Source organism: Prenolepis imparis, unplaced genomic scaffold, assembly GCF_030444845.1.
Source record: "Prenolepis imparis isolate NDT839.2.m4 unplaced genomic scaffold, iyPreImpa1.0 SCAF_17, whole genome shotgun sequence".
In the NCBI taxonomy this organism is placed as follows: Eukaryota; Metazoa; Arthropoda; class Insecta; order Hymenoptera; family Formicidae; genus Prenolepis; species Prenolepis imparis.
In genome coordinates, this window is record NW_028141175.1 from 296,612 (window position 1) to 323,824 (window position 27,213).

Consider the following 27,213-nt stretch of genomic DNA (forward strand, 5'->3'; position numbering starts at 1 on the left):
TCGCAGTCAAGTATGAGGAGAAAACTCGATTGTGATTGGTCAATTTCTTAAGGCTTAGGGCTTAAATCACCTATTGTGGACCCAGCGTAAGAACGGACTATGAATACTAGATTGCTTTCGCGACAAAATCAAAATGATCCTGCGCTATAATTGGTCACTGAATTTCATTTAGTGAAATTTCAGATTCGACCAATCACAGCGCAGGATCATTTTGATTTTGCGCGAAAGCAGCCCCGATTGGTCGACGAGGCTCGACTCAATCCTAGTGGATTTTCGAATACAACCCGGAAGATGTGTCTGCTAGTTAATTCGGATTGGGCAGATTCGGATCGGGCGCGTCGCATCTATATAAAGTTCCTACACCGTGACTGTCGCGCGGGCGAAAGCGGCGCCGCGCCGATGGAGAGGGAAACAGATAGCGCATGCGCGGTGAAGGATCCAGGGACTCACCGAGCACCGAGCGCGCGTCTGCTGCCGCGCGCGCGACCGCGCATGCGCCGGTGTTTCTCCCGTTCCGTCATTCGGGAACCTCCACTCCGATCGTCGCGGTGTATCGTCGTTACTCGAGCGCGTGCTTCCTCCTCGTCTCTTTCTCTCTCTTTCTCGTGGAAGATCATCGGTGCGCGTAAGTGCGTGCGTGCATGCGTGGCGTGCGTTTCGATGATAGGGAGAGTTTAACATGTGTCGGAGCATCGCGCGCGATCGCGAGTCGGTTTCGTCGGTGAATCCGCTCGTACGTCGTACCGATAGACAGTAGGTGGACGAGAGAACGACGACGACGACGTCGACGGGCAAACGGCCGGGTCCAGGGTCGAGCGACGTGTACACTGACCGCGGGTGTACGATGATGCACGCGTCGTAAGGTGAATGGCAGCGCGAGGCGAGCGTGTGCATCCGACGAACACGAACATCATCGGGGGGCGAGCGTTGCTTTTTGTCGCCGAGTGACCGGAACAGAGTGCGCGCATTTTTTTTTTTCTTTTTATTGAGACTCGAGTGACATACGAGCGGAGGGGAAAAGAAGAAGGAAAAAAAAGCGACGAACGCCGGCAACGCACGCGCGCGCATCTCGCTTCTCTCTCTCTCTCTCTCTCTCTCTCTCTCTCTCTCTCTCTCTCTCTCTCTCTCTCTCTCTGTCTCGCTCTCTCTCTCTCTCTTTCTCTTTCTCTCCGCGTCCCGTATGAATAATATTCGTTCCACAGTTTTGCGCGTGTGTATGTATCGTGGGATAGGACGTCGTCCCTTCGCCAAGGAAGACGTGGGGCAAGATTGGACAGCATCATCGGCCCCGTCGACCCTCGCGAATTCGGATCAACCCCGAAGATCGACTTTGTAGGTACGTATGTGCATTACAAAGGGTATGTATGTACTTACATGGGCGTAGCGAGAGGGAGAGGGGGGGGGGGGGAAGGTACGGGAAGAAGGTTCAAGATACTCTGTCGTTCGGAAAAAATCAACGACCCTGAAGTTTTCTCGCGATCTTCTGTCCTTGCGCAGGCTCTTTATTCTTTTTCTTGGAGGGATTTTTACGAGCGAAAATATAAAATTGGACATAAAGGCGCGAGAGAGAGAAAAATGAATAGATTTGATAAAGGTAAATAAATTACATTGGTATTGATATTACAATCAATATGACGTTGCGTAAATAACTTGTGGCTATATATAGATACTGCTAATGAGTTGCATGTCTGAATATTTGAAAGATACTTTTTCGTATATATAATAAGAATCGTTTCATCTGCCAAATCTATACGAAATTTAAATCATCAATATTATCCTTTATTTAATCCAATTGTTTAAATTTATTTGTTCGAACAGTGAATAAAAATACAATATAATTAGTATTTAATTGCGATTCCATATTCACGCTTTATATGTTATACATTTTATATTCGATATGTATATTTATGTCTATCTATTTATATATCTATTTATGTCTATATATTCTACATATTTTAAGATCGAAATATATTATTTTATAAGTGACGTTTTTGTTTAAGAAAAATATACTATTTCATAATTAACATTTTTATGAAAAAAATATATTATTTTATATAAGCGTTATTAACGTTTTTACTAAAAAATACATTATTTTATATATAATTAACATTTCTATTAGAAAAATATAATACATAATAACAATTTTACATATTGATCTACATATGCAGTAATTACGCATATTATCAATCATTATCTCATTTATTTTATTAAATGAGTGATACATTTAACATATTAGGAAATGTTATATGTAAAATCTCAGTCCTCAATAATATACATATATACAACTACAAATGATATGCCGATAGCAGTTTCATGTCGATTGCGAAAGTCGGGAAAACGTGTGCGTATCCGCATGCGAAAGAATTGCACGCGATATGGGGAAGTGGGCGAACACACGAGTCGTTTTCCGACTCGATAAGCCGTAAAAAAGCCGCCTTCCGATAAAAATCGAACGCGCAGTCGAGCGTAAGGCGCTTCTCGGAGAAACCGGAAACCTTTTCTCCTTGTCACGTGCATGTGGAGTAACAAACACGGTGCGATGTGCGATCGGCGCTTTTGAGTGCGCACGCGCGCACACGTAGCATCGTCAAAATCTGGGCCTAGATTTTCGACGACACGCGCTCCTTTTCCGAGAACGGCCATCATCGCTCTAAATTTAGAATCCGATCGATCCGTCTATCGATATTATCGCGAGAAACTCGCTCGTCGCGGAGCGGGAGGTTTGTTTATGCGCGCGAAATGACATAATGATCCTTCGCGACCGAGAAGTCGCATTCTCTCGCGCGTGTTTAGAAAGTTTAGAACCTCTCTCTCTCCCTCCTCTCTCCTCTCTCTTTCTCTCTCAGGATTACAAGCTGTCAACGTGTCGGCTGCTAGATCTAGGAGACTTAAGGTCTACACACAATTGTCAAACATTTTTGTATCCTTCTTAGGGCCAGTTTCCCAAACGTCGGTCTTTGGGCCGGTTTCACCATCTCTGATTAACTCAATCGGCCGATTAAACTATATTTTTGTCTCTTTTTAAGAACGTAGCTGAAAAGAGACAAAGATATAGTTTAATCGGTCGATTGAGTTAATCGGAGATGGTGAAATCGGCCCTTTGTCTTTTTTCAGATACGTTCTTAAAAAGAGACAAAGATATAGTTTAACCGGAGGTTAAAGTTAATCGATGTTGGTAGAAACGGGCCTTAAAAAGAGACAAAGATATAATATAACTGGAAACTTTTGTGAAACTGGCCCTTAAAGTGTGACACATTGACTCCTCAGAATTGGACCACGAGAATAAGAATTTTGTTTTATTACTACTTAATGACAACTACTTTCTACTTAATGACAAGTTGATTACTTTCATCAAACTTTGATTAATCAACTCGCGGTACAAGTAAGAGTAATACTATTTCCATTGTATTTTATCGTATAACAATCATATATCTTTATCGGTTCATTATCCTAATTAATTATCCTAAAATTAATCGACGCTTAAGTTAGTAAATCGGAATTTAAGGAGGCGATTAAAGGAATTAAAACGAAACGAGAGAAGCTGTTAAGTGTGCAATACGCTTTAAGCGTCGAGCGTACTCCTTTAATCGGTTTATGTAAGACATTGTAAGAGAATCCACGTGCTGGCGCGGCTGGCCTCTCTCGGAGTCTCGCGATAAAAACACGACACGGAGTTTCTTTCACGCGACATACCTAATTAAAGCCTACCGCGCGCGAAGGTACAGAGATCCCCGAAGCGCATCCAGAAACGCGCGTTCCTCTCCCCCTTCTCCCTCTCCTTCCCACCGCTCCTAGTTACAATGGCAATCGTTCGCGCGAGAAACGCGGTCGCCGAAAAAAATGTCGCGAGCCCTCCGTATCTGTATATCTGTACACCGGCAACGGCGGCGGCGGCGGCGCCGCCGCTGCAGCCGGCAGTGGGGACCCTGCCGTCGAAAAATCGATTTCCCGTAGGGCATAAGGGCGCGCGAGCGACCGGGAGGGCAGCCAGTGGGAGAAGGGAACACGTACGTCCGTACGAAATTCGGGAAAATCCGCAAGGTACCGGAGAGAAAGAGAACGAACTCGTTGATGCTGTGCGATAAACCAATACGCGGAGCGAGGAAGATCGAGAGAGAGAGAGAGAGAAATTGGTTTTCTCTAGCCCGCGTTCTCTCGCGATGCGGCCGCTCGTGTGGGTGAGCGCGCGGTCGTAGTAGAGGGGTGAGAGGAGAAATAATTAATGTGCGACCATTCCTCTCTCTCTCTTTCCGAACCTATTCTCCCCCCTCCCTCCCCCTCGCCGTGCGTCGTCCCATTTCCCCCCTCCCCTCCTCCTCTCCGTCGACCGACCTACCTACACTGGTCTCTTCTCTTGTAGTACCGCTACGGCTTACTAGTCTACCATTGTGTCGGGACGCCGCTTCCGAGGCGATCGAAATTTCATTCTTCCAACGTAAGAGGAGTATCGGGAAGACTCCGTAAGATCAGCGGAGGCCACGCGCGACCGCGATAAGTGTCGCCGGTACGTTCAAGAGAGGGGGGGAGGAGAGGTAGGGAAGGGGGTCTTGGAGGTGACAACCGTCGTCGACCGGGGGGAGGACATCCTCGGCCTCCAGGAGCTTCGCGTGTCCTCTCTCCTTCTCGTCCCGGGGGACGCGGTCGTTCCTTAATTTCGTAGAAGTTAGGTTAGGACAGTTACTTCCGCAGATATTGGCGATCGTCCGCCCTTCTCTCTTTCTCCCCCTCCCCTCCTCTTCCCCCCACCCATCCCACCTTCTTCCTCGCGTCTCTCACGCTAGTGGCGTCGTCTCCCCGTCACGGATGCGTTCTTCGGGTATCGCGCGCGTCTCTTATACGGGATTCCATCGCGTTGCCGCTTAATAAGTTGCGGCGTTCGCGATCGAATCCTCTTCCTCGTCGCCAAAGATCAGATACGCCGATTCCATCTCCCGGGGGGGAAGAAGAGGAAGAGAGGCGGACGTGTGTACGCGAGAAGCGCGAATTTTTTTGGGTGAATTCTCTCTCTCTCTTTCTCTCTCTCTCTCTCTCTCTCTCTCTCTCTCTCTCTCTCTCTCTCTCTCTTTCTCTCTCTTTCTCTCTCTTTCTCGACGTGTACGCTAACTGGTGCGTTTCAGCGCGACGACTCCTCAGCCGAAACGCGAGTGGACGAGTTAGCATGTTGACCGAGTGATCGGCGACTTTCAGCGCGCTTGTTATAGCACGCGCAATTTAGAGAAACGGCATTAACGATATATATATATATATATGTATATTGTATACGCGGTGTGGATGATCCCTGTGTCTGTCGATCGACTTTAACGCGTGCCTCGTAAAATTGCAGAGTGACCCACGATCGGGAGAACGGAGAGAGGCCATGGATGTGGACGGAGATTCGGTGGTGGACTTGAGTATCAGGTAAAGTCATACATTGATCTTCAGGATTTATTTATTGTAGACGTTTCTCTCTTCTTTAACGTGTACTATTTTAATGCGAAATATGTATATAAACGTTGCGTACAATTGTATTTTGTGATCTCACTCCGTTCGAATCGTATAATTTCTTAGAGCTCGAAATAGAATAATATACAATGGTAATTAATGATAATACTGCTTTTATTTAAATGAGTTTCTTATCGGTATCAGGTTGTTATCGCCGTTTGCCATGGACGAAGAAATAATAAATTGTTATTCTGTAACTTGGCATATGCGAGTATATATTTTTGAAACGATAGTGCTTTGTACGTAGAGTCTTGTTTATATCATACGATATGTGATAAATGTATTATACAAGTATTAATTTCTTTGCACCTGTATATTTTTCAGCAGCAGTGGCAGGCGCAATTCCCCGTCCCTTTTGGTAAATTCTGGAGATATCCCGTTAGACCTGGGGATTCATCTTCACACCCTTAGTCCTTCGGAGAACGATATGCTAGACACCCGTAATATACAAAATGCAACACGAGGTATTTTGGCTCCTAAACGATCGCATGGAGACGATCGCAAGCCACGTCGTAATCTTAGACCTAGGATCGAGAGGAGCTACGCTGAGAGTCCTGATGAACCTAGACTGAATGGATATTTAAATGGAAATGCATCGGACAGTGATGAAGGTTATCCCAGAATCTTATTTTACAATTAGTTGTAACAAGTTATTTTAATTATATTATTATTATTATTTTGAATTATACACACAGGTGAGATGCCTCCATTGCTGCCGATCAAAGAATTGTCATCCGATGAGCTGGCTGAACGCGAGAGGATGCTGAGGAAGTACAAGGAGGAACTCAAATCGGAAGAGATGAAATTGGTACTTTTAAAGAAATTACGTCAATCACAGCAGCAGCTTAAGGAGAATATTGCGACAGTGCCAAAGATTCCCAGTAAATTACCACCACCAGTAACGCAAGTGCAGCAAGTGCCCCACAGGTAAAAAACTTTGCCATAATATTGTTTTCCAAGATGTAGTTGTGTGTGTTCTTACATATTGTCACATGTTGAGTCGATACAAATGTTATTTCCTTGTTTTTATATCATAGAGCTGGGAAAGCGCCGCCACCCTTACTCAGAGGTCAACCTGCACCAAGCAGAAGTAGCAGTTTACATGCTCCACCACCTGGCATGGTACTTCCTCCTACGGCTGGTCGAAATACCATTCCTAGTACAGGAATGCCGCCGAATATGGTGATACCGCAACCTCCTCATCCTAGAGGGAGACCTCCTAGTGTAGCGGCTGCGACTGTGTCTAGTTATCATGCACCAACTGATAGAACGGAAAGGTCCACAAAAGATCCAACACCTGCCCCTGCGCATCAAGTAAGTAAGGTATAACAAATCACATTTTTTAATCATTTTTCTTACAAGTTATATAATTGTAACTTTAATATATACAAGCGAGAAAACAAGTTAAAAGTCACTGAATTTGATCTTTTATCGAAAATAATTTTTAAGTAAAACATCTCACTAACACTTTCACCGCTAATATGTACATCACTGGTGATTACTGAGACGAGCGATCGTTGTGCGAACGCTCTGATCGGCCGTGAAAGTGTTAAATAATTTTCTCCAATTAAACGACATTATATATAATTCATTATTGTGTTTTTCTAAACACAAAGCTGCTTGCTGGATCGCAAGAAAATAAAACCACCGCATCCTTAAGCACACCTGTGAATTCCGAACAGGTATATTCATTCGTCGATAAATGTGTAACGTCTTTCCACCTGTGTTGCCCTCTAAGAGCTATTAAATTTGTTTTCCACGTTGATTATTTATACGCATTATGGCATTTTAATGAAGCTTTATTTCTGTCTGTGCTTTTAGTTTCTAACAGTTCTTTGTTACATAACAGCAAAGAAAAAATATATATATAGGAAAGCAATATTATCTATAATTTTTATCATAATATGTAATGTAAATTAACACGCAATGTAGTTAAAACTTTACTAACACAATGATATCTATTTTTTTAATATATCTACATTATAATATGAAATTATATTATGTAAAGAAAAAAAATTGCATTGTAATCGCATGCAGTTATCAAACATTTTAGTATATATATTGATATATACCATATAACACACACACACACATATTCTATATAGATGCTTATATATAAATAAATACTGAACAATTTTCAGAGAAATATTATCAGAGACAATTTTCAATTTATAAATTATTTATAAATACTTTTACTTTATTCTTTTTCCATTTGTTTAATCTTTGTGTTATTAAGAGGTTAGCTGCGTTCGATAAAAAGTTTGTTTATCAAATAAAATGTATTTTTTCGTCAACTAGGAGAGAACAACGCGGGACGAGACACCTGCTCAACGTCAAGCAGCTGCCAAGCTGGCCTTAAGAAAGCAGCTCGAAAAAACATTGCTACAAATACCGCCGCCAAAACCGCCGCCCCCGGAGATGCACTTTGTACCAAATCCCTCCAATACGGAATTCATATACTTGGTCGGTTTGGAACATGTAGTCGACTTTATAACGAGGGAACCGGCCGTACCGCCACCTCCCGAACCGTTTGAGTGCTCGCAATGCAAAACAGATTTCACGCCAGTGTGGAAATGGGAGAAACCTATGCCCGGTGGTAAGAAGGACAGTCCCAGGGGGCAACATGCAACCTTCCAACGGCCGTCAGCGGGTCGCGATCCGCGGGTTATATGTGAACATTGCGTGACCACCAATGTGAAGAAAGCATTGAAAGCAGAGCACACTAATCGGTATGTTTTTCCTTTCATATTAATAGTGAATAAAATACTAATATTATTTCTTCTCTCGTATTTTAATCCTTTGAAACGAATTGTTGATGGCTAAATTGATTATTGTGTGCGTATAAAAGATTCGACAAAAATATTGTTCAATCGGATAGATAGATAATATCGTAGATAGATAATAATTGAAAATTCAATACTGTAGAGTAATATAAATGAAATATAAAAAAAAACGATACTATTATTATTTTTTAGTTTGGATACGAGTTTCCAATGGTTTTACAGATTAAAAACTGCTTTCGTCAAAGCGCTACAACAAGAGCAAGAAATAGAGCAAAGATTAGCGCAGGCGCCATGTCCGAGTCCAGATCCTCCGGCTCCGAAACCAGTTCCTAAGGCGGCGACTCCTACGAGAAGAGTTGCCACGCCGCCTGCACCTCCGCCACAGGTACCACCGGCGCCCACGTTAACGCCGACACCTCCAGCGCCAAAGTTACAAGAACATCCCTTGGTGAAACTGGCCGAAAGCGGGAAATTCAGTCCGCATCATGCAGCTGCCGCGGCAGCCTTGCAACAACAATTGCTCAGAGGTAGGAGATCGCGCAAGGAATTTTACATAATAAAATTATTAAATTTTATTTTTTTGTCCTAATTTTATAATTATATTATAATTATATTACAATTATTATATATATATATGTATATTTATATATTATATTAATATATGTTATATTAATATTATATTATAATTATATTTATTATAAAAAATTATTGATGAACTTTTTTCATGACAATTGGTTAATGTTACAGAATTGGCGAAGAATCCGGTGCCGGCTATATCGCCGCATCAACCGCTTCCCGCTCACATGATGCCGCATTTTACCTCCATTGCCGCTTTATACCCGTATCAATTAGCGATGGCGCAGGCTGCCGGTGGCAAAGGTCTCGTAGAGTTACAACGACAGGCGGCGGATCTCCAACGTCAATATCTGCTTGATATGATTCCGTCGCAAGCATCCCAAGCGCAAGGCAATCAGGCACCGCCGCGGGCTCATCCGCACAACTGGAAAACGTAACCGGACGCATTCAGGGGATGATGCAAACGATAAATATAAAAATCAGACGTTACTGGACGTGTGCGTGTAATGAAAAGATTTAAAGTGCAGTAGCTGAGGGAGATCCAGTAAAGTGTGCGGCGGTTGGTCATCCGCGGGCGCGCCTGGAACGGTTATGCTGTGTACCGATCGCAGCGATTAATGTCTCGGTTAAGGTGAATGAAGCTCAACTTGATACATTGAAGCAAGCAAGACACGAGAGACATTTCGTTAGTATTGTATAAAGAATAATAACCATTGTGAATATTTGTCAATTGACGTGTAAGTTTATTGTTATTCTTTCTTAAGGGTCAAGGTTTTATTACCGAAACACCACACGTGTAACGTAACGTACGAATTCGGAATCGTTGGCGACTCGATCGTTATTTAGTGCAGACCAACACTAGAACTTTCCACGATTGGAATTGTCGTTTCACTTTCTCCTTTTTTGATCTTTCCTTGCACACGAGGCATACATATACATTATTAGTTTTCATTTGATCAACAAAGAAATATAATTATTGATTTTGACATGTCGCGCATATTACAATATTGAATTATAGCGATTGCTTGAATTATTAAACACGGATTTATCTGACTAGGCGTTTTGCGAACCCTCGCTTGTGCTCGAGACCATATTGCACCACTTCCATTCTTTTATATCCGCGTTCTTCCTTCTATATTAATTTGCAAAACCGCAGAGATGTTGGTAAAGTAAATATTTTCTACTTGTGCATTTTAAACTACTACATCTCTCCCGTTTCATCCTTATTCCGTCGTTTATTTGTATGAAATAAGACACCGTGATATGGAAAGTTGCAAAGTGTTCGTTCGCTCGCGTGACGTCATAAGTTAGACAGCTCTCTGTTATGTAACAATATAGAAGAAAGAACCAAATAGACACTTGCAAGGCACTAAATAAATCGATAATAAGCGATAAAACGAATCGGATGGTTTACAATAAATAGGGATAATTGCGGAGGAGAGTGTAACGTGAAATGACGGTAAACAGATGGAAAGGATCTATTTAAGCCCTTAGATAGTTAAGACGATCTTTGCCGCTGGTATCAACGAGAAATTTTTTTGCAAGCCACCGGCAGTACCTGTATTATGTGTATCTCATTATTTTCTTCGAACTGTATTTTTAAGGCGAGTTTAACGGCAAAATAAGGCTGTAGCTATACACGAGAAAAAGAAAAAAAAAAAAATGAACGTTTATAAGAAGCGCGTGTGAGCAAGCCGGCATATGTGAAAAATGTATAGCAATCTTTTTTTCTCTCTACATATATCTCTCTCTCGATACAGAATATGCATCGGCAAATTTGTAACGGAGAATGACACACGGAGAGTGTTATTCGCACAAATATAATTTTGTTTCCCCACGAACGTTAAAATCGAATGTTAAAAGTTGGGCCCGTTTGCGTGAGACGTAACGCGATTTAATAGAAATATAAATATAAGGAGGATAATCGGGATTCTCGAGTTGAGCGGCGCGCGATTGATTTCATGTCACACATTCGGTGTAAAGGTATATTTAAAAGAGACTTCAGGAGGACTTTAGAGGAGAGATTTTAACGAGTAAACGAATTTTTTTTTTTTTTTGCGAATTGTTACAACACGGCGACCGCCGGATTTTTACGACGTCCTATTACTCAAGTCTGCACTTGAAACGAGTTAAAAGTATATCCGGCACACACACTCTTGTCCCAGTAATAACAATTAATTACCAGAGTCTCCTCTCCTTTCCCCTTCCCCTCCACTAATAGTCTGATTTCATTGATGCCGAACTAACTCCGATCTTGGTCATACACACTTCCGAATCAATTAAATATATAGTACTATAGTCTTGATATTTCTTGGTATATGATACACAACTTAATAAACTAAAATAGCGCATAATCATCTCTCTTTGTACTAACGTGATAGATTTTGAACTCGTACTTGATATACATGTACACCATAATAAGTCTACGATCGCATAATAGATCAAGATCTGTGTTTTTTGTGTAAGAGAAAACGTAATAATATGTCGTCAAACTAATTATGTATCGTCATCGGGGCACTACCGTCGTCGTCGTTGTCGTCGTTATTCTAAGGTGAAATCCGGGAGCGAAATAGAAAAATATGACACGAGAGTGAAAGAAGAGGGGAGCTTGAATGTACCTCCCTCGAGCAATATTTTGTATAATTTTGAACAATTGAACAATTTATTTAAAAGCCGTCTTAAGTGAAGAAGAAAAGGTTGAAAATTTGAAAAAGAAATTAGAAATAAGTAAAAAATTATATAATATTAATTAATTAAATATATAAATATATTAAATTCTATTTAGGGGAAGGGGAAAATTATTCTCCAAAATATACAAAACGAATAAAGCAAAAGGAATTTTCACAATTTCATTTTATATGCACTAATTCTTTTTGTATTTCTTTTAAAGGAAATCAAAGTTGATTTATCATAAAGATATATGTTTGTATGTGCAGTGTTTAATTCTAATCGCTGTGTCGATTCTCGTTTTTTAAATTGCCTGCAATCTTTAAAATTTCTTTTGACATTTTTGAACTTGACCAATGTTGGACAAGATATGTATTCTCGCGAATAACAAATAACGACAATTAAATATTGGCGAATGTATAAAAGTAAAATATACATATATTTATATATGTTATATACGCATTTTCTGTGAAAGTATGTCTACAATGTTAACATACATACGTAAAATATACATTTACAAGTACATATGTGAAATCGGTATTCATTATTCGCAAATACATTCCGCTCAAATACGTTGCTTTTATTTCTCCTATTTATTAGACGTATGTATAGTTGTGCGTTCTAAAATTTGAAATGTATAATCTAATATATAAGTGTTAAAAATTTCGCGCAAAATCACTGTCAAATCGTAATTTAATATTTAAAATTTACGAATGTTGTAAAAATGACTATTTTGAGAAAATATCAATTTTTAAATTGAGAAATTTAATGTTAAGTTTTTGTGAGAAATTTTCTGTAAGGTTCTTTCTTAAGACGGTTTGAAAATAAGCTCTTCAATTCCGCAGTTTGCTTGCGATATATCTTAAGGTGAAAGACTCGATATATTGTACGGAAAACTTGAATTTGAATCTGTTCCCCGATATTATATTTATATAAACGGAGATCGTATAAGCTTTCTCTATAAAATTCTCTCTAACGACGCGAAGATGTGTGCCTGATGTGTGACTCTTGAAATTACGCTGTTTCGATGGAAAACAGAATCATCGTCATCAAATCATCATCTTATTCGGTAATCAGAGATCGCGTCTCGTTTCGTTAATGAAAAAAAGAAAAAAAAATACATTTCCTTCTATTCTTCTTTTCTAGTCTTATCTTTGACCTCTGTGTGGTGCTGTTAGAAATTAAACACTTTTCAAGAGTGCGAGAGAATTTTATATCCTACAAAAAAAAAAAAAAAAATAAAAACCTTTCGCTACACGACGGAAACGAGGGACTGCAAATGCTTAGCAGAATTCTTTCAAGTGTTTTGCAAGATGAAAATACAAAATAGAGGAGTCAAGTCTTTGGCTGCACGTTTTTACGGGGACACGGGAACATTTTACGTTTACTACGACATTAGATCGAAATGTCAAAGACTGCGTGTTATATATGCGCACACCTTTTTTATTTTGTCAAAGAAAAATTGTTGCGAAATTTATACACACCGAGATCTTGGAACGTCTGTCCAAACGAGAAGCTGTGTCCTCACGATTTATAGAATTAGTGGATAAATAACGGATTACCGAATACTCTCTCTCTGGAAACTATACGAATAAAGCTTACCAATGATTGTATTAAAGGGTGATGTCTATTTATCTTTTTATCATATTTTCGGTTTTTATTTTTTTTTTCTTTGAATTAACATATTTGCAAGATTTTTGTTAATAGTATTGGTAATTAAACTATGTTTATCGAAGAGTCCAGGATTTTCTGTGTGTTTCGTTATGATTATTCTTATTTAATTATTTTAATGTCTTGCCAAGAGAATCAAAATGAAGTAAAATGCTACTGATATACGCACATGCGCGCTCGTGTATTTACACACAAATTTATAAATATACAGATGCGTATATAAGTTTATTCTATGGATCTCTATACATCTCGATATAGATATTTACAAAAAAATATATATACACCGAGACAAGTTTTTTTTTTGGTAAATATCCATAAGAGATAATATTTCATCATTTTGATTTTAAGATACATCATGCGGGATGGAAAATCCCGAATAATTTGCAATATGAAATAATATAAACGGCATTTTACAAATTCAATTTTGTAACAAGCACATTGGTTCATGTATAATATTTTTAGAGAACTGAAATAGTTTATATACTTTTCTAAGTAAGAATTTTACTGCGTGTATCATTATGTAAGTAATACCATTCCACAAGTAATACAATATACATGTCTGTCTGTAATTTTATCATTTTAATATGCGATTTCAGATAGAATCGATTTGCGGAGATTGAAACCCTCGTTTGTACACGAAATCGCGCTCAAAGAGATGATCGGCTAGAACTGTAACGACTTTGAAGATAAATGCTATATTTAGGAGCACGGTGTTAAAAAACTTTGGTTGCGCAATCTGTGCGATACATTAAATACATTAAATGTCCTTTAATATTGGGTTGATCATGATCAAACATTGACATGTTTTGTTGATCGCAGAGAGGATACCGAAATCGAATATTTTTGTAAGATCATCGGTGATGGTCAAAAACCGGTAAACCCAACAGCTATCACAGTTGAGACATCGCCAGAGAAATCTTGACACGATCGCTAATTCTGTCTCTTCTCGTTGTACTGAGTCAGGCATTTCTTAAAGTGCTTCGCGCAGAAAGGATAAAGCGTCGGATGATCGCACGTCCTGCAGGCTGCAGCGAGATGAGAGCAGCATCTCAAACTTTCGCGGCAGCAAGAGGCCCATAAATCAGGACCGGCAGCAGCGCAATCGTAACAGAAACAGTCTCCTGTAATAGAGAACCACGTAAGAGATGTAATTTATATATCTATCTATATATATATATATATATATATATATATATATAATTTATATATAATTATATATTTTAATTATAATATATAATTATAAATATAATTATAATACTTTTAATAATTATATAAATATAATTATTATATACATATATATAAATTGAATTATAAATAATTGATTTATGATTGCTTGAAATAGATCGTTAATATTATATTTATTCTATACTTTAGAAATTTTACATGTATAATATGCATGTGTGTCTGCATTTTTATCTAATATTTGAAAAATAATCTTTAAATTTGTGAAACCTCTATCGGATTTATAATTGGTATCATATTTATATAATTGGAAATCGATATATGAACAATTTGCGTCTCACTGTATTACTTTCTCCTACCAGTTGTACATATATATATTTCATATTTTGCATATGACACATAGCACACCTGCAAGTCCTGCAGTGACGCAAGAGCGCGGATTATTATAAAAAATACAGAAAATATGAAAAGAGGACAAATTTTTTTTTTCTCATACTTGCAGATATCAGTTATTTATTTACCTTCTTTTGCCCGAAGCAAAAGCAAAATAGCACGCAATCCAAAGACATACGTTTTTGATGTAACATTTGCGACGATATTTCTCAATCGCGTGCTTGCGCAAATTAAGTAAAATTCAGTATATTCATATTACAGTATTAAACACAATAGAGAATCAAAGGTTACATTTAAACACCAGGTAATTTTGGAACAGGTACAAAACATTTTAATCAGTATACACTACTTGAATTTTTGCCATTTTTCTCTCGAGGAACTTTGGTAAACGTGAAAAATATAGAAGACTTATCTACGCGCGAGATAAATTCGATCGCCTCATAAATAAAAATAAAACATTCGACTCTAAATTAATCATTAGTCGGATATTATATAACTGTCGTATAAACTTGGAACATCTCGCAATCGAGATATCTTCGAGACTGTAATAGTGTTGTAATTTTTGAGGATCACTGTTGTAATCATATGCTCTAATCAACGTATTATATTCGCGAAAGCGCTTGTATGTTTACAACGGATATCGGCTGGTTATGGTAATTAGACTTTCTAATTAGACTAGCATAGTTTATAAGATATCTCAGCATTTGTTGCTGCAAATATTTTATATCGCACGTCGCTGCAACATTATTTCACGTATGTATGTAATGTGCGTGCGTGGAATGAGCTCACAGCGCGAGCTGAATCGTCCTCATTTAAACGCATTATGTAGAGAAAGGTGTGCAGCATGTGATATAAACGTGGTCTTTAAATATCCGCGCTCTCTTTTCTGCGATATCGAATTATCTCAATTACTAGGATCGCGTCGCATGAAAAAACAGAGATCCTTCATCATCCTTTCCGTTCCACTGGAATTTCTCTTCTCTCTCTCTCTCGATGAAATTTTTCCATTTTTTTAAAAATGAAACGAGATAGATTTGCAGATGATAATTTTTCCAACGACACTGTCATGTTTTTTTCTTCTTTTTAGAAATGGGAAGCAAGGCAATTAATGTCGCCCGTTGCATCGCGATCGTTAACGCTGCTGCGAGCATATAGTCATCTGGGAGCGGCTATTGTCAAGGTCAGAATGTCTATTGTTGAAGAGCGAATAGCGACATTTCTCGTAATAGCGAGGAAGCTCGCTCGAAACGGTGCGAATCGCGGAATGCGGTCGGAATGTTTGCATCTATCTCGGTGGAGAGAGATTTTTTTTCTTTTACCTCTGGGACAATCGACCGATCGACGAGCCTCGGCCCTACGACACTCCAGGCCCTCGTCACCCATAGGACAACTCGTGTACGACGCCTCGATAGTATTTTCGCCTAGTATTGCGTCGATCTGAAAAAAAAAATATGTTGTCATTGTATGTCACTATCTAAGTTCCATGACACAAAAAAAAAACAGTAAGATGTTAGCAGTGAGCAAATAAAAAATGTTGATTTGTTTATTGCTTACATCTTACTGTTTACATATTGTTTTTTCTATGTCATGGGGACTTAAGCGTGAAATTCCGTCGCGAACACTTGCTCGTTGTTATTTCGAAACTCTCATTTCTCTCATTTCGATGGCAAACGCTAATTGATTCGCAGATACTTTTGTAGAATTTTTATTTTCTAAATTATCGTGTTTCTCGTTTGAATTAAAATTTTAACGGAAAGTTTTACACTTTCTGACAATTTAACATAAGTATTGTATTGTACGAAAGAAAAAGTATTAAATTTTATATATTTAAATTATTATATTGTGTGAGTACGAAAAAATTTGTAATTTGAAACTTTTACGGTGTGTTTTAAAGATGAAAAATATAATAATGTATGCAAAAAATCTCTAATATCTTTTACGAGAGAATAATTATCGTTTTTTTTTTTTTTTTTTTTACAAAATGCATTTTAATTTTTTTATCAATATGAAAATTGCCTCTATAATAAATCACATAAAATTATAGCAACAGTTTATTTAAGATTCAGATTGAAGAATATGCATAATTTAATTATTTATACGCGTTATATATAAATAATTACAAAATTTTGTTAATTATTTATTACTCTAAATCTTGCATTTTTGCAAAGAAAATTAATCGATTTAAAGCTGGCTGAAAAATCTGAATCTAAAAAAATTTATTATTTGTATGCTCAAAATGTAATTTATTTAGCTTGTGTATTACGAGATTTATTTGTCACATCGTTATTATGCGCAGCACGCAGAAGACATCGATGTGATAACTTTTCCCATACGTGATCATGGTCTATTTCTCGTGTGGACGATTGCATCACGTGCGAAGCAATTCGTACGAAATTAAAAATTTAATTCGCGAACGAAAGCTCAATATTACATTTTGGCAAAATGTTTCGTCCTTAATTACGAAATAATATAACAAAAATGTATGTATATTTGCGATTTCTATCTTGTGTAACAACTTGAGATGAGTCAACCCCGCGAGAGTTACTAAAATATCCTACTCATCATAATTAATAATATTTCGTCTTATTCTCTTTCTCGGATTATTATAGTTTTATTATGACGTTTTAGATGACGCAGAGAGATATTATTTCTAAATAAGAAAAAGCCTGAAAACTCCTTCATCTCTCGAACAATATCCGAATGAAGAACTCCGATCTTCGACATGTCTTTTCATCAAGCTTACTTGCTTGAACGCGCCCGGTTTGGAGAACATTTTCACCAGCTTCGCCAGCGCGTTCTCCGTCCGCTCCGCGACGTCGGTGACATTTCCGTCATCACGACAGTGGATCCCGGGTGCCGGCAGGACAGTCAGCAGACAGAAGACGAACACGCATCGCCCCAACATATTGCCAGATAGGAGAAAAATCAAGTAACAAGCTCGGCGAGGAGCGTCTCGCTGAGCGTTTGACCGTCGCGCGATTCGAAACTGACGACTGATGATCAGCTGGAAGTCGCAGTCGCCGGGATGGTACTCGCCGATGCCCCGCTCTGGTGGGGATATCCCACGTCGACGTAGAGAAGCGTCGTCTCGCACGCGTGCAAAAATTCCAAAGTTTCCTCATTCTGTACATAAATATATATATATAATATACTTTATTCGACATAGACAGATTACCAAAATTGGAGCATAATAAGACATGATCTTTAAGAAATCTTATTTAAGATACATATATCTTTTAGAAGTCTCTTATGATATGTGATATCCAAAAAACATCTTTAAAATATCTCAAAAATATCTTATATATATATGCACCGATTTTGAAGATGATGCGCTGTTTAGGAAATGTAGGCATAATCCGTTTAATTATAATTGCAACATGATTACCTGATGAGATTGTTATGTAACTTTAATTCTTGCAGCGCGGATGAAGAAAAAATACGATGGGATAAAGAGAGATTACAGTAGAGAATTGAAATCGAATGAATTCCCTTGGATCCATGAAGATGCTTCCTCTTTCTCCCTGATTGGTCGAATCGCGTTGTTCTACGATTGGTGGATTTTCCCTGTCTGTCGCGCAGCTGTGCACGAATCCGATTGGTTGGACAGCATCGTCTTTCTAGGAAGAAACTATACGTAAACAGCGTCGCCCGATTGGCTATTAAATAGAAAGATTTTCGACACTTGAAAGATTCCCTATTCGACAGCCAATTGCGTGATAGGTTTATTCTCTTTTCTCGAATTGTTGCACTTTTTCGCTCTTCGTCTCTTTCTTTCCAACTATTATAAATATATATCTATTTCGTTTCATTTCGCTTCGGAGTTCAGAAAATCTGAACCTAATATGTCGATCTGTTGTTTGTATTTTCTTACCGAACCGAACTCCTTGAATTACAACACGCTACGTCACGTTGTAACTTGTAACGTCTCGAACGAATCACGTTGATTTACGCAATAGTTTATGTACGAAAGGACTCATAAATGTACGTTTGTAAATTTATAATATTTATAAATCTTTACTCTTTTTGCACGCTTATGCGTAAGTTTACGCTTTTATTCGATTCTCGTCAATTCGCATTTTTATTTCGAATGATGATTTACAGAAAACTATGCTGGATCAGGTTACACATGAAAGGATACGCGAGGAGGCTCAAGAGATAAAGAGACGTCTGCCGAACGTAAAACAGGATGTCGACGAAACCGTATTATGCGAGCTACTGATGAGTTTACCCAGTGAGATAAAGAATAGGAGGGAACATATTATCGGTATAATTACGGGTAGAAGTTATGAAGAAGATTCGGACGAAGATGAACATTCCGTGAACGACGAGTCTCAAGATCAAGTGCGAAACGACATTGAAGAAGTTTCCAAATCCAACCATTCCACCACCACGGAAGATTCCGTCGAAACAATTAACGTTTCGGATACCGAGGATGATAGAGATTATTATTATAATTTCTCTAATTACGACGATATTTCAGTTCTCGATATGAATCCTGTGAAATTTGAAGCTACCACCGACTCGTCGTCATCTTCTGGTTCTGACACTGTAATGGATGAAGGTAAAACTATCAGCAGTAAGAAGATCGTGACAAAAACTCATGTCAATGTTGATCACGGCTCAACTGAAATAGAATGCTTAGAAGAGAGCAATAATAACGAATCTTTGAAGGAATATAATAACGATGTGATTTATATGAAGAGTGTTTTTTACGAGAAGAACAGTTTCTCTGAAAGTCCAAAACCGGGTTGCAGTAAGGACTCTGATGATGCATCTCGAAGTCTTAAGGAATATTGCTCTTCTTGTAATTTTGATGATTTGCAAATAGATGCAAATCGAATACATACTCTTCTACCAAATTTGGATTATTCTTTAATCTATAAAACACTCTGCAATAATCAGTTAGCAAATAATCGTATCGAACTTACATTATGGGACTTGTTGCCAAAGGAGAGACCGAATCCTCAATTAGCGAGTAAACGAAAACGCATGCTTCACAAGATACGTCCTTTAAAGATTAGGAAAAATTCCAGTATTACTCGCCATAAACAAACAACTTTACAAGAAATTGTGACAGATACAAGAACAGCATTAGAAAAGGAAGAACAAGTATGTGCAACAAATGAAATACAAGCTGTAGATATTGAACTAAAAAATAGAGAATCAATGTCATTAACAAATGAAACTGATGAAGCGAAAATGGATGTAACAGAGAGCGATTATATAACAGTTACGAATAATACAGATGACAATATAAATAATCCACAAATTAATATGGCACCGGAAGTAAATGTGAATCAATTGGATACGCCCAATAATGATGTTGACACGTGTAAGGATGTGCATAATTTGGAAAAATCAGAAAATTATTCAGAGAACAAGGAATTGCAATCAACAATGAATTTAGCAGCACCACATAAGACAGAAGTAGACAACATACACTCTATATCAACTGCTATGCCAAACATTGCTGTATCGAGCATTACTACGTCGAACATTGCTGATCCAAGCACTGTTGCATCGAGTACTGCTGGTACAAGCACTGCTGGTCCTAACACTGCTGATCCAAGCACTGTTGGTCCAAGCATTGCTGGTCCTTACACTGCTGGTCCAAGCATTGCTGGTCCTTACACAGCTGGTCCAAGCATTGCTGGTCCAAGCACTGCTGGTCCTTACATAGTTGATCCAAGCATTGCCGGTCCTTACACAATTGGTCTAAACATTGCTGGTCCTTACATAGCTGATCCAAGCATTGCTGGTCCAAGCACTGCTAGTCCTTACATAGCTGATCCTTACATAGCTGGTCCAAGCACTGCTGGTCTTTACACAACTGATCCAAGCACTGCTGGTCTTTACACAACTGATCCAAGCACTGCTGGTCCTTACACAGCTGGTCCAAGCATCGCTACATCGAGTACTGCTGATCCCAGCACTGCTGGGTTGAAAGTGCAGACCATCGATGCGCTGAGAATTGCTATGCCCATATTAAGACCAGCAAAGTTTACAGGTCTTAAAGCAGCAACATCAGTATCATCATCATCATCAAAACAATCACCTCCTATTCTAACACCGCCAAAATTACAACATCTAACGAAAAAGAATAATCATGCAGAAAATATCCTAAACAAATTCAAGAACAGTGCTGAGATAAATAGTATACAGATGTATGAAGAATGGAAGTATGGGAGAAAACTACTAGAGGCACACGGTTTGTTCTATCCATTTGTCAAACCCGTTGGGAATGTGAACAATACAATCGTTTCGCCGAACAAAATGCAATCGAGTACGAAAACGGAAAGAGCGCAGAGGTTCTATAAGGATCCCACATCAATGGCGTTGAGGCCTGTGCCATCTTTCGCTGAATCGTTTAATTTACCAAAGAGCAGCGCGTCGAATAATTCGCAATTAATCGGAAGAGTAATTACGGGAAATAAATTTCTCAATACTCTCTTGAATTCACGTTTAGAAAAAGTCCCGGCGGTGAAAAGTAACGACGAAGAAAAAAGTAATTTAAGACAGCAAGACGATATGAATGCACTTCAGGTTCACAATACGGAAAGGGCAGAACAGGTGAAAATAAACATTTGTATATATTTATACGTCTAGGTTAGTTTTTCCAAAGTCAAACATCAGTAACTGAAATTCAGTGCCGGCATTCGCCTCGTATATACGGCATTTCAATCAATTTTAAAACAAATAAAAAATGTATAATAGAGCAATTAATTATCGTTCTGCGAAGATATTATCGCGATATTGAGGAAAGATCATTAAAATTTCGAATCTACCAATAAAATGCCGAAAAAAAAGTCTTCAAAGGTATGGACAATTATATTTGCATATCTCTTTCCGATATTTCAAATGTTTTTACTTGATTGTGTGTTTGTTCCTGACCGAAATTGCGCCAAGTTATGTTTCTGTTTTCTTTGACGTAGTTTCGATGGCAGCAAAATCTCGCGAAATCCCAGTCTTTAATTTTCGAGAGCAATAGATAAAAATCTGAAAAATAGAAAAGAAAAGAATTAAATGGAATAGTTTTGTCTTTTCTCAACTGCCTGAACTCGTTTCATAAATTCTCGTTTTACAAGCTCTTCGTCAAATTCGCGATGGATTTATTTAGTTTTGTTTAATCAATCGTCAGTTTTAAACCAAGATATAGATATAGATATTTATTATTAATATAAAATTAATTTTTTTTTATAGAACCTTGTGTTGCCGCATGATAAAGAAAATGGGAATAAAAAGGAGCAGAAAGGCACAGCGAATAATCCTGGTCGTCAAGAAATCATATTAAATGAGAAAGCTAGCAAAATATATTACAAATTAATACCCATGTTTCCAACTGTAGATACCTTTTACATTAAAAAAATGTGCCAAAACTATCTTACAGATAATATGATGCAATCAAATGATGAATCAGCATTGTTGGAAACATTAGTTATATTTTTGTTAGAAAATGGTCAAAAGCATCCAAATATCAAAGAAGCAGAATTACCAGAAGCGAATAATTCCAATATTACTTACGATTTGAACGATCAATATGCTGATTTATTAATGATATTCCCAGAAGCGGATCCTATATATTTGAGAAAAATCGCTGAAGAAAACTATAAAGATCCTGAGAGAATAAAGGAATTTGTACAATCAAAATTGGAAAATCCGGATTATCCAACAAGAGCACAATATTTGGCTAAAAAGAAAATTACAGAACAACAAAAACAATATACTTTAAATTTCAAAATACAGCAATTTTTAGAGTTATTTCCAGATCCATTTGCTCATTTTGAAAATCCAAATAGACAATGCAAATTCAATTCACACGCGGTAGACTTTTTGAAGCATTATTTCAGTAAAATCAGGGTAAATGCTTAATATATATCTTATACACACAATAATAACGATACAATAATAATACAATATTTTGCTTTTTTTTTACAGGTTAATACATTGTTGAATACATACAGTGAGTATCTACAGAATTTAAGTCTAACTGCCAAGGCTTTAGAAGTGTTGAGTCCTGATATGAAAACTAAACGAACTCATAATATGATACTAACAGAAGACATACCGCTTTTACAAGAATGTGCTTTTATACAACATAAAGTGGAACTTAAAAAGTACTTAACAGAATTGAAAGATCAAGAGGCTAAAGAGTTTAAGAAACTTAAGGTATGGCAATAGAATATAATAAAAACAAAATATGTTCAAAACAATTATTATTTTTCATAATTCTAATATAAGTTTCTTTTTTTTAGGCAAGAAACGAGTTGGTTGAATGTCAATGCTGTTATGACGACGAATGTATGCCTTTAAAATGTTCTACGTGCGAGAATGGGCATTTATTTTGTAACAACTGTATTATAAGAAGTACAGAATTAATATTAGCAGAAGGCAAGGCACATATTAATTGTCTATTAGACTGCGGAACTGAATTTCCATTGTCCGTACTTCAGCAAGTACTATCACCAACAAAATTCAGTATTCTTCTTTGCAAACGACAAGAAGCGGAAGTAATGGCTGCTGGATTGGAAGGTTTAGTCTCATGTCCGTTTTGTCATTTTGCATCTATACCGCCACCCGAAGATAAAGTATTTAGATGTCTCAACCCTAATTGTATGAAAGAATCATGTCGGTAAGTTTAATCTCGATATTGTTATTTCCTTATATTCTCTGCCATATTTTCTCAGATTTTTATATCTCTAATTCTTTTTTTGTACACTTTATTATTCAGAATATGCATATAAAGAAATGAAATCAATAAAGATTGCAAGTTTTAGAATAATTTGAAATATATACTTTTTAAAAAAATTTTTATTATAACAATGAAGAAATATTCACATATATTTTCTTTTTTTAATGTCAAATTAAATACTATATTTTTGAAAGTATTAATAGTTCACTTATCCCCAGAAATGTAGTTAGAAGTAAATAAAAATTGCACAGTCCACGTGCTAATATATTATTTTTATATATTAGATTTTGTAAGGAGCTCAATCATATACCTCTGAAATGCAACGAAGTGAAATCAGACGCTGCGCGTATATACTTGGAAGAAAAAATGACTGAAGCTCTTATACGGAAATGTTACAAGTGCGGGCGAACATTTTTCAAGGAAGAAGGCTGCAACAAAATGACTTGTTTGTGCGGCGCTCAAATGTGTTACATTTGCGATCAACCAGTAACCGACTATAGACATTTTCAAGGTCAAGGAGTGCAAAATTCAAGTCTGTAAGTTTCTTTTTAGTATTATACAATCATTTTTTTATGTGTGCACATATGTGTGCAATCAAGTAAGCATTATATATTACGTTTTTTTGTGCACATAGCTGTCCGTTATGGAGCGATGATCGTCGTTTGAATGCCGAATCAGTAATCAAAGTATGTCGTGAAACTATGAAGCAAATTAAGCAAAAAAATCCTGAAGTCGATATAAACGTCAATGCTCTTTTGCCGAAGTTACCGCCTAAAATGAAGGGTCCCCACGAAGATGTTGCTCATGCTAATGAAATGCCGGTATATAGATACAGATAGTTTCATTTATCAAGATCAATGATAACATCAATGGTTTAGCACCAATGTTATGCTTAAAAGAAAAGGGGGGAAAAAAAAATTATATTGAAAAAAATACATTGTATACAACTTATGGGAATGCAATAGCTTAAAATTGGCCAACAGTACATTACATACATGCAATATCTTTATATTAAACCATTGATATATTATAAATAAACAGGGTTTTTTAATTGATATCTATTAAACATTTTTTTAAAGAGGATTTGTTTTGCAATTGTATAACTGTATTTTTAATAATTTTCAATCCACTATTTATTTTCAGGCACATGCTGAAAGAATTGCAAGGTACAATCCATGACAACTTTGTGTTAATGTTGATTGTCAAAAAAGAGATAGTCCTCCGATATATTTGGTTTTAAACTTTGATTTTATTTATTCATATTGATTAGATCTGTTCTTTTCGGCTGACCTGGCTGCACCCGTTCAGAGTTTATCTCCTTCCAATGTGGAGTAAAAAAGATAAATTCTGACCTAGTGCAGCCAATTCAGCTGAAAAGAACAGAGAGCATTTCTTTCAAATATAATTTACAAATACTACTTTTATTTTATAGTTATAATTAATATAGATGATTAGATAATATTAAATGATATTTTTTGAATCAAAAGCTCTTGCTAGTCCTATGCAATTTATATGCATGTTCATGATTACGAGAGTGGAAGTATAAAAAGTGATACGAAAAGTGAAAAGAACAGCCAAGCATCCATACAATTTACAAATTGAGGAATTAAATGCAATAAGAATGTAAATATTTTTGCATTCACACAGTTTTGTGGAAGATAAATTTTGAAACTTTAGGATAAATTGAAAGAGGAAAGCATAAGTGGCAGGAAAATGAATTTCAACTTTTCTAATTATTCATAATATTCAAATTTGTCAAGGCAAGATTAGTTAACTCTTACATTGTTACTGTACATGTAATTTCTCAATTATTTTATAAGTTGAGAATACAAAGTATTAATATGAATAATAAGAAAATAGTATATTTTAATTTTAGTGATTTGTTTATGTTATATGTAAGAGAGAAAGAGAGATTGCAACATATTTTTTTATATATTCACACGTGTTCCTATTTTACAGAAATAAAGTTTATATTTTATTACAATAATTTTTATGTCTATCTTTTAATTAAATACGCTCGCCGGATCTAATATATAGAATAATTGTCTCTTGTCATTACAAAGTTAAACTGCTTTTTACTCTTAATACTTTCTAAATTTACTCTTTTCTCTTTATCCAAAGCAGAGATTTATTATTACGCTGAAAGCGTAAAAGTGGAGGAAGTAAATAAGAATGCAGAAGATAAATAAAAAAATATAATTACGCATTATTTGTGATCATATACATATAATACATGTATCAATATTAATTAGATACGTATGTTTTTATACGCTTTAAATAATAAATTCAGATTATAAAAAATTATAAAAAAAAGTATCAAACTAACATAATTGGATATAAGTGATAAATACATGTAATTAATACGGATATCTTATCAAATGCAAATATGTCACGCATGTATGTACACGTACAAAATCTCATTAAAAATTCAATTGGTACAAATAGTAAACGATATAAGGATACAATATAGTACACATAACAACGATTAATATTTACTTAATTACACTAATACGATTATTTATACATATATTTTCAGGGTCTTGTAAATATTTATAAGTTGCGTTTATCTCGTGTTTTATAAATATATTTATAATATATTCATCTCTAGAAAGAAAATGTATTCGCATTATAAGAATAACGGATAAAGTGGAAGTAAACCTCGGCGCTTTATATTATGTAATGTCGAACGTAAGAAGCAATGAATGGAGATCGCGCGACTATATATATGTACGATACAATCGAGAGAAACTTAATTATTTTCAGAGTAGTCGTCCTTGATGTGACACTTGTTCTCGCACTGCGAATACAAAGTCGTGTTTCTCAAATAGAGTGGCGATAAGATTGAACAAAGTTCTGACCGACCCAATATACAGACCGAGATCGAGGCATTTCAGTAATTTTCCAAACTTCGTCTCTCGATAAAGAGACGCGATGTGGAGACTTTTTATTTTTATCATAAGTCGCTCATCTTCGCGCGCGAGATGTTTGATTCGGCGAGCTCTCGTTTGAGCGGGAAAACCACGTGACAAGTGTGTGCGCACGTGTTCAAAATAGATCCAAAACGTCACTTCTATTCATATTTCGAGTGCTGCGAATATTGTTTACGCGTTTGGGCTTGAATCGATGCGAGTTATTCGAAATTGCGGATTTATTACTTGCAATTAAATAGAATTTATTATATATTATACATATGTAGATGTAGGACTGTTCTATTTTAAATAAAATGCGTGCGAATATCTTCGAAATTTTATGTTGACGATATTAAAAAATGAATGAATTTACATCTACTATTGAAAAATCTGTTGACATTAGATTTATATCTGTCTGAAACATTTTTCGAGAAATATATCACTAATTCAAAGAGTCAATAATTTCGAAGATATTCGCGTGCGTCATTTAAAATGAAACAATCTGTAATTTTATTTTAATTGTTTCATACATCGGACTGAATTTTTTTCTCAAGTTATCTGTGAAATCCGAGGAATCCGATAAAATTTGCATATTTTACAAACATAAATAAAAAGAATCTATGAATAGGTAAACTGGAATAAGTAAAATTATCATAATTAATAAAAGATATCTCTCCCTTCTCTCCGATTCTCTCTTTATACGTTCAATGTCATCGATTATACTATAAAGCAGTTATTATGTACATTTTTATAGCATCTCTTTCCTCCCCGAGAAGAGAAGGAGAGGGGGAGAGAGAGAGAGAGAGAGAGAGAGAGAGAGAGAGAGAGAGATAGAGAGAGACGGACAATTAACAAAGGACCA

At 36.8% G+C, this 27,213-nt stretch overlaps 3 protein-coding genes across 19 annotated transcripts; 2 read left to right on the forward strand and 1 right to left on the reverse strand.

Moving 5' to 3' along the window:
* Positions 1-520: 520 nt before the first annotated feature.
* On the forward strand, positions 521-13,125 carry Simj (transcriptional repressor p66-beta simjang). Of its 17 annotated transcripts, none has more exons than XM_083056192.1 (10): positions 521-863; positions 1,203-1,336; positions 5,324-5,397; positions 5,806-6,092; positions 6,177-6,408; positions 6,519-6,804; positions 7,098-7,163; positions 7,780-8,210; positions 8,457-8,791; positions 9,012-13,125. In XM_083056192.1, the coding sequence occupies exons 3-10, from the start codon at positions 5,357-5,359 to the stop codon at positions 9,275-9,277; spliced, it is 1,944 nt and encodes a 647-aa protein (XP_082912318.1). In that variant the 5' UTR covers positions 521-863; positions 1,203-1,336; positions 5,324-5,356; the 3' UTR covers positions 9,278-13,125. The 17 variants fall into 17 exon arrangements, with proteins under 17 accessions (XP_082912318.1, XP_082912332.1, XP_082912336.1 ...); XM_083056193.1 differs by having other exon boundaries at positions 605-625; XM_083056206.1 differs by having other exon boundaries at positions 521-1,336; positions 6,519-6,795.
* LOC145946546 (uncharacterized) lies at positions 12,461-18,242 on the reverse strand. Its single transcript, XM_083056212.1, has 4 exons — positions 18,139-18,242; positions 17,497-17,876; positions 16,073-16,190; positions 12,461-14,299 (listed from the first exon to the last, which is right to left on the reverse strand). Exons 2-4 carry the CDS (start codon positions 17,656-17,658, stop codon positions 14,109-14,111), a joined length of 471 nt encoding a protein of 156 aa, XP_082912338.1. The 5' UTR covers positions 17,659-17,876; positions 18,139-18,242; the 3' UTR covers positions 12,461-14,108.
* Positions 18,243-18,554: 312 nt separating this feature from the next.
* Positions 18,555-26,947, forward strand: LOC145946542 (uncharacterized). Its single transcript, XM_083056191.1, has 8 exons — positions 18,555-18,734; positions 18,855-21,323; positions 21,954-22,610; positions 22,689-22,919; positions 23,006-23,382; positions 23,727-23,978; positions 24,077-24,263; positions 24,586-26,947. The coding sequence occupies exons 2-8, from the start codon at positions 18,861-18,863 to the stop codon at positions 24,619-24,621; spliced, it is 4,203 nt and encodes a 1,400-aa protein (XP_082912317.1). The 5' UTR covers positions 18,555-18,734; positions 18,855-18,860; the 3' UTR covers positions 24,622-26,947.
* Positions 26,948-27,213: the final 266 nt, after the last annotated feature.